The sequence below is a fragment of the Chamaea fasciata genome, unplaced genomic scaffold, assembly GCF_029207755.1.
Source record: "Chamaea fasciata isolate MVZ Bird 193981 ecotype frontalis unplaced genomic scaffold, bChaFas1.0.hap1 SCAF_10, whole genome shotgun sequence".
Lineage (NCBI taxonomy): Eukaryota > Metazoa > Chordata > Aves > Passeriformes > Sylviidae > Chamaea > Chamaea fasciata.
Window position 1 is genome coordinate 24,276,456 of NW_027094095.1, and position 12,378 is coordinate 24,288,833.

At 49.8% G+C, this 12,378-nt stretch overlaps 1 protein-coding gene across 1 annotated transcript; it reads left to right on the top strand.

The window, feature by feature from the left end:
* The first annotated feature begins 518 nt into the window (after positions 1 to 518).
* Positions 519 to 11,537, top strand: LOC136294733 (cytochrome P450 4B1-like). Its single transcript, XM_066192770.1, has 12 exons — positions 519 to 726; positions 4,570 to 4,714; positions 5,407 to 5,451; positions 5,965 to 6,092; positions 7,631 to 7,755; positions 7,871 to 8,022; positions 8,569 to 8,675; positions 9,130 to 9,320; positions 9,712 to 9,845; positions 9,993 to 10,057; positions 10,274 to 10,356; positions 10,783 to 11,537. Exons 1-12 carry the CDS (start codon positions 547 to 549, stop codon positions 10,949 to 10,951), a joined length of 1,524 nt encoding a protein of 507 aa, XP_066048867.1. The 5' UTR covers positions 519 to 546; the 3' UTR covers positions 10,952 to 11,537.
* The last annotated feature ends 841 nt before the right edge of the window (positions 11,538 to 12,378 follow it).

Sequence of the window (12,378 nt, forward strand, 5' to 3'; positions counted from 1 at the left end):
GCAACGGCCGTGCCAAAGCGGCCGCGGTACCCGGCCCTCGGCTGACGCGCGGCATCGCCAGCCCGGCGCGGTGCGGGATTCCCCGCGCTCGCTGCCGGGAGATGCTGTCCCGGGATGCGGCTCACAGCGTCAGCAGCCGGGAGGGAGACAGGGAAGGAGAGCGGGAGCTGTCAGCCGGGATGCGGGATGAGTGTGGGTGGAGATGAGGGTGTAACCTCGTGAGGCAGGAATATGTGATGAAGACCTCGGGAGGAGGAATCCCATGGTGCGGTCTTTCTCTTCAGCCTGAGGGCCCGGCGCGGAGCCAGCCGGTGCCGGCGGCGGGGACTCGGGGCGGGCAGCAACTCCCAGCCGGTGCGGCGGCGAGCGAAGCGTTCCCGCGCGATGCTCCCCTTCCTTTCCCTTCCCTCCCAACAAGCGCTGCCGTGATTTGGCAGCCGCTCGGACTCTGGACCTGCCTCTCCGCCTCGCATTGGCTGCCGCGGCCGGTGCCGCCGGGGCGCTGGGGGACACCGGAGGCAGCGGCTGGTGGCTCTCACCGGGACGATGAAGCTCCTGTGGCTGGGCGTGGATGTCTCCAGGGTGCTGCACCTGGCCGCCGTCTTCTGCCTGACCTGCGTGCTGCTGAAAGCCATCCAGCTGTTCCACCGGCGGCGGGAGCTGCTCCGGGCGCTGGCCGACTTCCCCGGGCACCCGACCCACTGGCTCTTCGGCCACGTCCACGAGGTGGGGGAGAGCCGGGTCTGCGCTGCCGGGAGCGGGGGGAGTGCGGGGAGCAGCTTCCTTTCCCGAGGGGCGTGTGGGAATGATGCTGGTGGGACTTGTCCCCGTGGTCCGCGAGAATTGCTTGGTAGGTGAGAGCCGGGCATCCCTTTTCCCAGCCGGATCAATGTGCTTTCCCTGTCTGTGATGCTTAGCGAGAGCATGGCTCACGCAGAGCTCCCGCAGGCTGCTGCAGACTGAATGCACGGTGGAAAAGGGTGGTGGCTGGCTCGCAAGCAGAGAGCGGTAACACAGTGTGGTATGGGCAAGGTCATCCCGCGGTGTGAGCCGGCAGCGGTGCTGGAGGCAGCACAGCCGCGCTGCTCTGTCCCGGGGCAGGCTCCGATGTCACTTCTCTGCTCCTCTGACAGCAAGGGCAGGGCCGCTGCCGCTCTCCCGACGGCGCTGGGCTGATGCTCGCTGCTCTCGGCATCCGAAGGCACTTTCCCCTGCCGGCTTACATCGGCCTCACGGCCAGGTGAACCAGGCAATTCTGGGCCACATTTCAGCCACAAAACACAACACAGGCATTGCATCCAGTGCACGGGCTGTGGGTCTTCATTGCATTAAGGTCATGACTAACTAAGCCCACTTACATAGGCGAGCCTTGTCTGGTGGTAGGGATGACTATTCCCCGAGGTATGCACTTGCCCACACAGATCACCATGGCTGCCTTGGCAAACAGATTTTCACACCTCAGCAGCAGCCTCAGGAGGTGTAACTGAGCTTGCCTGATGCAAACGGCTTTTCCATACGTGCTGAATGCCACTTAGAATCACCTTGCCCTCTGCTGGGCTCCGCTGATGTCCTGCCGTGGCCGCCTCTGTGGCACATTAAAAACTGGCACCCTGTAAAATGTCTGGGAAATCAAGAGACCTCACAGGGCTTGTCTCTGTGCTGTGGCAGCGCCAGTTTTGCTGTGCTGGACGGGACAAGGAGTCTTTTGGCAATGTAAGCATGAAGATGGGCCAGTTCAGGGCTTTGCTACACTTCCAGTTAGACTTTAAAACTGCGATTAAATAAAGTATATTCTCCTGTTTGTTAGATATGACTGTTTGTCCTGGCGGAAATTTGATCATTTGTGCCAAGTGCTTGCTGTCATCATGCCTAGGTTGTTCAACTTTTAACTCAGACAAACTTTTTTTGAGAATTCCTTTTTTGAAGATTTGATAATTTGCTGATTGATGCTGCTGAATTCCCCAAAGCCTAACAGTTCTCCGAGTCAGCAAAGAAACCGGCAATGCTCTGACACACACTGAACACAAAGTTTGCCCACACCTGGAGGAGGACCTGTGAGCAGAGGGAGAGCACTGGCATTTCCTGTTCTGCTGATTTACCTGATTGTTTCCCAGGTTTGATCCAGGCCAGTTTAGAATATCAAACGTATTTGTCATGCTCTGGGTGGATCTCCTGGGAAAACATCGCTTTGTTTTAAGGCATTCTCTGGGTATTAGTCTCTGCTTATCCAAATCACTCAGTAGAAATAACATTAAAATATCAGGAAGAGCTTATGTAGAGCTATTCAGTCTCACTGCAGCAGCACGACTAAGTTAAAACCCAGAGTGCCAGCCCTGAGCTGACCAAACTGACTCCCCATGGCCGGGGTTGGTGGGCAGCAGAGGAGAGCAGGGTCACTGCCCTGCTGGCCCAGGGAGGGTGTCAGTCCCTCGGCAGCCCTTTGTCCACTTCTGCCCCGTGTGGGGAGGAGCCAGCCAGGCTCTGGCTGCATGCAGCACACTTTCATGCTCCGATTTCAGCTCCTGTGTTTTCTCTTTAATTTGCTATCAGTGTGTAGTCATTAAAAGTGCCCTTAAGCCTCTTCCCAGATGCTTTTTAGTGTTGGATCTATTTCAAAGCGTGCATTTCAGCAGGAGATCAGGCAATTACCTTTCTTTCTTAGACCCAAGTGGGGTTTATACTTTTCTGTTCAAGCTCCCAAGGGAAGTAGAAGTAATGGTCTTTCATGCAGAGCCGGGTAGCTGGAGCCCTAATTAAGGCATGAGAGCTTTCTATTCCTCTGCAGCTCACAGAGGAACACTTTGCACCCTCTGCTCCAGGAGTGCTTGGTGCCGCAGGTTACTCACCTTGAGGGTAACCTCTCCTCTGAAATAAACCCGTCCAACCCTCTGCCTGCACAGAGATGGTTCTCGATAGCGCAAGCCAAGGATGGTGCTCCAAAACAAGGTTGGATGCAAAGGCTTCTAGGATTAGGACTTCTGCCAGCAAGACTTGCTCAGCATCTCCCAGTTACTCCCATTATGTTTTTTGTGATTCATGACAGGACAAGCACAGGCAGTTGTATCCAAAGGGCTTTCACATGTTCATGTGTCACTTAGCTAAAGGCACTATGCCAAGCCCTGTTTCTGCTGGCATTTGCTGAAGAGTTGAGTGCTGAGGAGGGCTGCCTCCTTTTGCCCCAGAACTTGATTCCTGAAATCAGAGAAATTGATGGTTCTATTTATTCAACATCTTGAACTTGAGTAAGTGAAGTTGAGCTTTCTGTAACAAGAAATAACTGATTGTAGTTCATAATTCTGCTGAATGTGGGAGTCACGTGGGATGTGCTGCAGGGACCCCCGGCTTGTGAGGAAGGGGGGCTGAGTCTTGGAGCTGAACCTGGACATTCCCCTGGCAGACACTCCATGACTCATGAGCACCCTCTCCAAGACCACACGTGGCTGATTATTTGATGTGGGTGATCATTTGACTACCAGCCGTGTCCTGGGTTGAGAAACACCAGCCAGACTAAAAGCTGAGATAACTCAGCACTAAAGCAACTGAGCAAATATTCACTTGATGCAGTCAATAGGGTCACTTTGAGGCTGATTTCTGCACCAGTATGCTGATTTAATTAACCTTCAAGCTTCAAGTCAAAGCAGCAGCAGCTATGTCAGATGTGGCTTGCCAAAATTCTTCCCCCTGCATATTGGCCCAGAGTAGTTTCTCTTCAAAGAAAAAAGAATTTTACATGGCTTTGTCTCTGTGATTTTTTTTCTCTGCCTGTGATTGTGGATCTTTCCACTTATTCTTTGTCTATTGTCTGTACATAACAATATAGGCTATAAAAGCAATAAAGCAGTGATTACTTTGGAGTGAACCTGCCATTGCTGCTGATATGAAAGCTGGTGCTCATGTTGCTCCTCAGATTGCAGCTTCCAAGGACAGGAGATAAATCTTTCTAGGAGTGCCAGCTCTTCATTGCCTTTAAAATTCAATTCCCAGGAATCAATGTATTCTAAATGTAATGTTATTAAGCAGCATTCCTTTCTCTCTACAATCCATTTGGAGTAGTTATGTTGAATTTTTCCTGGACACTGGCCTTCTCCACCTAAATATCTGGAGGGGGCTGTGGTTTCCCACGGCTGCAATGGGGCAGACCCAGCAGTGATGCTGTTGGCTGCTGTATTTTCCCCCAGCGGTGGGGTGCTAATTGCTCAGCCATGTTCAAGTGAGATTGTAGTTGCATGCCACAAGATGCAGATGCTGTCTGGGGCAAATCTGAGTCTTCCATGGGGTAGCCATGGAAAAAGAGCAGATAACACATATGAGCTGATAGGCACCACCACGGTGCCTAAGGATGTTCTCTAGCTTAAGGTCAAGTGATAAGGAAGAATTATTTTACAGGAACTTTAAAAGTAGCAAACATCTCTACTTCCCATGCTCTGCAAACACAGAGGAAAACCACCTTTTTTGGCCTTACCTGGTTTTGTGCTCAGAAAGACATTGAACTTTTACAACAATGTATTGGGAGATTTTTTTTTTCCCCTCCAAATCTGTGTATTCTTTCTCTTTTTTCTTCTCAACTAGTTTCTCAAGGAGGAAGAGGTGCTGGACAAGGCAGAGGTCTGGGCACAGAAGTACCCACATGCTCACCCTATGTGGTTTGGGAGTTTCTCAGCATTCCTGGTTATCACTGATCCCAACTATGCCAAGGTGCTGTTGAGCAGAGGAGGTGAGAGATTATGGCTTCAGCTGGGGAGCAGCAATACCAGCCTGCAGATTTCCTGTGCCAGCCTCAAAATTTACAGAAGGGCAGGGTTTCACACAGAGGTTTTCTTGCACAAATCATCTAAAGGCATGGAGAGATACCCCTCCTTCATGCTGTGCCCTGGGTACTAAAGGCACAGGGCTTCAGGGCTGACCTGGCTCCAAATCCATTGCTGGAAAATCAGACTTCTTCATGTGCTACTTGAAAGTTTAACTACTCAGTGCCTGATCCCAGCAAGAAGACACCTGGGAGCTTTTTTCTAGGTTCTGGCTCCTAGTGCAGAGAAGTATCTTTAGTGCATCAAGGAGAAAAGTTGCTGAACCGTGGTGTCTGAGAGGGTTAATCATTTGTCACACTGCACAGACTTTGGACTACCATTATTCTTATTTTTTCCAGTGTGAGCATCTGCTTTTATATATGTTTATTGCACTTGGCAGAGACTAAGTTGTTTAGTGTTGAATTACTGGGAGTTCTGCAGGGATGCCACTGATTTTGCTTCATACCCAACCATAAGTGAGAGCCCAGAGGGAGCTTTCAACTGCAAACCTGTATTCATGCTATTGAAATATTTACCATTTTATTTTCTCTTTCTTTATGTTGTGTTTTTTTGTTTGTTTGTTTTTGTTTGTTTGTTTTTTGTTTTTTTTTTTTAACAGATCCTAAGGATAACATCAGCTATAAACACCTTGTCCCATGGATTGGTATGTATTCCCAGGGCTTTGCCTGGGAGGAATGATTCTGAAGTTAGTCAAAACCACGCTATAAATAGCACTGTACCTGTTCCTTGATAGAGTTGTAGCTAAAAGCTTCCTGAAATTATTACATTTACTGGAAAAGGTGCTATGTAGTTCTATTTGTTTTCAAGGAAGTAAAGTTCAGACATAACATAAATATGTCCATAAATAGCAAAGGCTGGTGTTAGGAGAATCTTAAATTCATTGGAGGACTGGTGAAAAATATTTCTGCTGTTCTGAAATTTTCTTTTCCAGTAGTGTTGGTGTTTCTTTTCAGACACACCATTGTGCCATTTTGATGAGCACGGCTTTGCTCAGCTCCAGGAGCCCTGGGGCTGATGGCAGCATTTGGAAATACCCTCTCACAGCAGCTCAGATGGCAGATTTAACCACACCCTGTGCAGGCTGAGGCTGTGTCTGCAGGCAGCTGAGAGATCCTGCTTGTGCCAAGCAAAACATGCTTTGCCTGTGTTTCCCCAGGGAAAGGGTTGCTGATCTTACATGGACCCAAATGGCACCAACACCGAAAACTCCTGACTCCAGGGTTTCACTACGACGTCTTGAAGCCGTACGTGGGCCTGATGGCAGAGTCTACAAACGTGATGCTGGTAGGACTCATGATGCTCCTCTCTCTCCCGTTTTCTTTTCCCCATCCTGTCTGGTTAGGAGGTAAATGCTGGAGCAGGGTTTTCTTTATCTGGTAATTGTAAGGTATGTCCTGGTGGTCAATCTTTCTGGGCCACCCCAAATCCCTGCCCTTGAGCTGGAAGGGATGAGCATCCCTTGGAAGTTTATCAACCCTTGCAGGCTGAGCCTCCCTGCAATGACAGTGTTCTGGTACTGCCTTGGGATCTCTGGCTGAGATTTTAGGATTAATATTACTGCCATCCCCAAACTGTGCATGAGCTCAGATCCAATGGCCACTTTTTATAAGGTATTTGTCTAAGTAAAGGATTTAGGTAAATAAATGTTCACAATAAATCTGCCAAAAATAAAGGTTGGCGAAGAGCTAAACTGTGACCTAGGGCTAAAGGGTAATGTTTTTTGTCAACATACCCATGACTGGACTTCAATCCTGCCATGCCTCATAAACAGTGAAAATGTGTTATTCTTCAATCCACTGGTGCTGGGCAGGATAGAAACCAGTAGGAATTACAGGAGAAGGGCACCAGGCTTTGTGCATGTGAACTGGAGGAGTTTGGATGCTGGATCTATTCCTTCACCTCCCTCACTCCAACCTGCTCAGCAGCTTCAAATAGATCCTGGCTGGATTCCTCCTTCTGGACCAGGGAACAGCCAGGAGCCGGGGGCTGGAGAGCCAGGACAGCTTTTGCAAGGCTGAGAAGTGCCCGGGAGTTTGAAATTCCTTGTGCAGAACGCCAGCTGTGTGAGCCCGTGCCACCAGGTGGCAATCGTTGCACGTGCTACGGACGTGCATCTGTCCCCATAAGCCTGGTTTGGTGCCGTGGAGCTCAGATTTGACCATGCTCCGCCCTCCCCTCACTTTCTCAGCTTTTAAGTCCACTCGTTCCTTAAAGCCACGAGGGGACAGAGGATTCGTCATCACTTCATGTCTGCTGGGGAATAGAGACAGGATTTATAGTTTCTTTGGGGATCCCCTATGCGAAGAGTTGAGCAAGAGCTCCTGTATTACTTGCTGGCAAAACACTGGCACAGAGATCGTGTGACACAGAAAAAACCTTGCTCCGAGGCTTGCATCTTGGGCACCAAGCTCAAATGTGCTCAGGAACACACCTGGTGAAGCCAAATGCCAGCATATGCTGCTCCTGTACAGAAAAATACACTGCATCCTGAGAAAGACATAGGTAACTCCCCATCACCCAGAAATGCACCTCTCCTGGGCTTCTCCAGGGTGCCATTGCCTCAGGATAAGGCGTAGCAGGGCTCACCACCACCAGGATCCAACAATAGCAGCTGCCTGAGGCAAATCTCCTATTATCTATCCCACTCTTGGCTTCTCTTCTCTGGGTTTTTGCTGGCAACTAAGAGATCCCCCCCCCCCCCCTTTTTTTTTTCTTTTTCTCTGGGATGAATCTCTATCTGAGCACTCGTTTAACCAGGGGGTGACTGCAGATCATGCAGAGTTAACCCTTGTCTTCTCATTTCTGTCTCCTTTGTGCCCTAGGATAAGTGGGAAAAGCTGACAGCAGATGGGAAGCCAGTGGAGCTCTTTGAGCATGTCAGCTTGATGACTCTTGACAGCATCATGAAATGTGCCTTCAGTTGTGACAGCAACTGCCAGACTGACAGGTCAGTGCTGGCTGCCCCAAACCCTGGCAGGAAGTTTGCAGTTCAGAAGGGAAGTGGGCAAATTGCTGGTCACTGTGCTCCCAAATTTACAAGCTTCCTATTCCCCTCTCCCCAGGAAGAACACCTACATCCAGGCTGTCTACGACCTCTGCCACATGGTGCACCAGCGCCTCCGCATCTTCCCCTACCACAATGACATCATTTACTGGCTCAGCCCCCATGGATTTCGGTTCAGGAAGGCCTGCAGGATTGCTCATGACCACACAGGTATTCCCTGCTGTCATCCTCTCCCAAAACTTGGGACAGAGGCAGTCAGGTCATCTCCTGGCCTGTGCAGTGATCCAGCCCAGAGGCTTAGAGCTGAGATCCAAGCAGGGCATCAGCTTGCAGTAGTGACCTGATCCAGGCATGAAGCAAAGGGGTCTCCAGCTCCTGGGTAATTAAACTGGACTAATGGAGGAATTTCCCTCTGGAAATGCTCCTGTAGACTGGGATGAGCACTGCAGGCAACACCAGTGCAAGGAATGATTTTCCATTTCAAGCCAGGTGTGATTTTAATGCACAAGGGGTGTGTGAAGTAGGTGAGAAGTTCATGGTGAACAAAGACGTTTGCAGAAAAGGATGACAGTATCCATGGCATTTGTTGCCATGCTGCTGAAAAAACCAAAGTGCCTGTAATGCAGAAGCACAGGTCAAATGCATCATGGACTGAGCAGTGCTCACTTCCTTGGTGAGGTTTGCATTCAAAGCAAGGACAGTTTTGCAGCTTGGCATCTCCTGACTCTGCTGAACCTTTAACCCTTTCTCCCCCAGACAAGGTGATCCACGAGCGAAAGGAATCCCTTAAAGATGAACGGGAATTTGAAAAGATCCAGAAGAAGAGACATTTGGACTTCTTGGATATTCTGCTGTGTGCCAGGGTGAGTGGCAAGGAGTGTGTGTATGGCAGGGCACAGAGTGCAAAAGCCTTTGCAAGGGTGCCACAAACCACCAGAGACCCTCAGGACTGCACAAGCCATTAAAAAAAATTAGCCCTGTCCCTCCCAGTTGAAGGCACCTTTTTGGGGATACAAAATGCAGAGGGATTTTGTAGTCCTAGTGGTTTAATATGAGGGATAAAGAGATTTTAAAGTGAAGGGAAAGGGGCTCTGAATTCAGTGTAAACTGACATTGATTTTGTTTACAGGTATCCCACAGGCATCATCATGCCCCTTTTGCAATAGCTGAAAGAATATAATGGCCCCTACTGGGATATTTACATATTTTAATATATTTGTGTGTGTTACTGTAATATAACCGTATATATATATATATGTTATATATATATATATATGTTATATATATGGGCCACTGAGAGTGTCTCTGGACTGTTAGGATGAGAATGGAGCTGCACTGTCTGATGAGGACCTGCGTGCTGAGGTGGACACGTTCATGTTTGAGGGCCATGACACGACAGCCAGTGGCATCTCCTGGCTCTTATACTGCCTGGCAATGCACCCTGAGCACCAGCAACAGTGCAGGGAGGAGATCCAGGGCATCCTGGGGGACCGGGACACAATCCAGTGGTAAGGTTGCACCATTTCCTCTGCTGGTAACTCTTTTCCTATCACTGCCATTTCTAAGTGAGGGACGTCTTCAAGGCTCAAAAGCTGGGATGCTAAAGGTTGCTGCATGCACAGGGACTTCACAGGATGGAGCAGATCCTTCAGATAAGTCTGCCACCCTGGAAGGGACATTCTGGATGCCATCCCAAGTCCTGGGCCACCAGCACTGCTCTTTGCTCTCTCCTGTTTCCTCACCACAGGACATCACAGATGTGCTTTTCACTTCTCACTGTCACTTTGCACTTGAGCTTGTTCAGTGGCTGTTCAGGATGTCCTGGCATCCCCAGCCTCCAGTAGTCTGTGGCTGGGCATGGTGGGGGGAGTGTAGAGCTCAGCCTGCCTGTCCCAACAGGGAAGACCTGGGCAAGATGACTTACAGCACCATGTGCATCAAGGAGAGCCTGCGCCTTTACCCCCCAGTGCCCGGCGTGTCCCGGCAGCTCAGCAAACCCATCACCTTCCCCGACGGACGCACCTTGCCTGAAGGTCTGTAAATCCCACTCCTGCTGCACAAACCCCTGCTCTCAGGCACCAGCTGTGTCCTCACTGGCACAGATGTTCAGCCAGGGCTGTGCAGATGTTGACTTGTTTGTTTGTCACTGAGCCCTTTTCTCCTCATCAATTGTTTTCCAGGCAGCGTCATTGCAATAAGCATTTACCTCATTCACAGAAACCCTGCAGTATGGAAAGATCCTTTGGTGAGTTTTGTTTTGATCTCCTAATATTTTTTTCCGTATGTGATATAACTCTTTCCATGTCCCCTTCACCTGTTGACAGGAGAGAAGAATTCTCTCTCTACCATGGGGTTCTTCAGAAATTTAGGGGTGTCACATTTCTCAAGATACCAGTCTTTAAATAATTTAAAGTGTTCTTTAAATAATTGCTTTTTCTTGTTGCATTTTCTTCATTTCCAGGTGTTTGACCCTTTGCGTTTTTCCCCGGAGAATGTCTCTGGCAGGCACTCTCATGCCTTTCTGCCTTTTTCTGCTGGAATGAGGTAAAGGGAATTGAACACTGAAGGAGTAGTGGGCAGACACCACCACCTGCAGTCCTGGCCCTGCAGAATTACATAGTTAAATAGTTAAATGAGCATATAAGTGTTTGTGCAACAGAGGGGTTCTGATACCAGTAGGCGAAATGGGAAGGCAGCATTGCCAAGCCCCTTCTGGGGGCAGGGAACTGGGTCCCAAAGCTGTGGAACTTCCTGTTGGCATCCTGCAGGGAGCCTGCAGCGTTCTGAGCTCACCTGCTCTCCTCTCATCAACGCAGAGACTGCACCCCACCCTCCTGCCCTTTCATTCACCCCTTCACCCCACCCTCCTGCCCCTTCATGCACCCCTTCACCCCTCCTCCCAGTCCTTCCCTTTGCCCTGTGCTGACTCCACAGGGGTGGAGTTGGCTCAGCTGCTCCGTTTCTCCGCAGGAACTGCATCGGGCAGCAGTTTGCCATGAACGAGATGAAGGTGGCGCTGGCGCTGACCCTGCTGCGCTTCGAACTCTTGCCCGATCCTGCCGCGCCTCCCCTCAAAATCACTCGGATCATCCTTCGCTCCAAGAACGGGATTCCCCTGTATTTAAAGAAAATCCGCTGATACTGGAAAACATGTTGCCTTCACCAGGGGGAGGGACCAAGCGGATGATGGGACAGCGTTTCCCCTGGGGCAGAAGTGCAGGGCAGGGTTTGGGGATGGGAATTCCTGATTTCAGTGCTCTGTCCACCAGCTGAAAGCCCTTTCCAGGCTAGGCCCAGGCTGGGATGACATTGCACAGACCCACTGCCCTCTGCTCCAGGGCTCTGATCTGAGAGCAGCCGGGCATGGCCACGCTCTCTGTCCCTTTGCACTGCCATAAGGGCTGGCCTGGCCTGGTCTGGGAACCTCTACAGGTCCTGCCAGCTTCCTTCTTACCAAATCCTGCCTTCACACTCGTGCCCTGGCCAAATCTGTGACCATCTCCAGCCCTGCTCTGTCATCAGCACCTTCCTCAGTGCCTAGAGGTCAGCCCTCCTCTCCTGCAGTGGGGACAGCCTGTGACAGACCTCTGTCTCACTTCTCACACTCAGTGGGTCTCTGTTTTGTTGAAAGCACTGATTCCAGGTTGGGCTCTGAAATCGTGCCCAAACTGCAAAATATTCTGTAATTTTTGTCTTAATAAACCAATAATTTTTTCCTGCAGCAACAGCTGTGTTGTTTATATTGTTGGTGCTTGCCTGCTTCATCACAAATGCTGTGTAAAACCCCTTTAGAAATGGAATATGGAGAGGAACTCCATGAGCAGCAAGAGACCACCCTGGACAGGCCAGGAAACTGCCTGTGGGTCTCCAGCCAGCACAGCATCTCCTTCCATGGGCAGCTCTTTAACAGGGGTCCAATAATCAGTCATAGTTCTGATAGTTAGAAAGTATGTCTGAGGGGGTGGGGATCCCTTCTTTTTTTAGTATTATTTTATATTCTTAAGCTGATAAAATTAGTAGAGTTCGTACACTGGAGGACACTAGTGAGCTGTCCTCTGCCTCTGCAGGAATCATTATTGGAGTAAAATATCACACATCAAACTGAAATCCCAAAAGCTGCTGTTGCAATTATCATCACAGTGATGTCAGCTGCAGTTCCAGGACTGTGAGAAGGCTGCTGTGCAGTTAGACAGCAGCTGACTTCATACAGCCTTCACCTGCAGAGTCTGGTTTGCAGGGATGTGCTTGGACAGCCCAGGAGAAAATCCACTTGCTCCAGCTGCCTGTCCCCTCTTCAGACAAGAGATGCAGCTCTCGAGTTGAAATCAGAATTATGCAATGGAGAGAGACAGAGAATGTTTATCAAAATGTCAGAAGTTATGAAACTATGAGACACCACAAGCTCTTTGGAGGGCCATGTCAGGATACAAAATTATCTTGGTAAATTGAAAAACTGCTGCAGTGAATGGGATCTGAGTCCATGAGCACAAGAACAGGCACAGGCATTGCACAAAACCAAGAGGAAAAATGACTGATGGGCAGCAATCTCTCCAGTGGATATTCTGT

Bases quoted from the DNA above. Each gene is read 5' to 3' on its own strand.
- LOC136294733 (XM_066192770.1), top strand. From the start codon at position 547: ATGAAGCTCCTGTGGCTGGGCGTGGATGTCTCCAGGGTGCTGCACCTG. The intron at 8,023-8,568 runs GTATTCCCTGCT...TTTCTCCCCCAG, and splicing joins GATTGCTCATGACCACACAG to ACAAGGTGATCCACGAGCGA. The intron at 9,321-9,711 runs GTAAGGTTGCAC...CTGTCCCAACAG, and splicing joins GACCGGGACACAATCCAGTG to GGAAGACCTGGGCAAGATGA.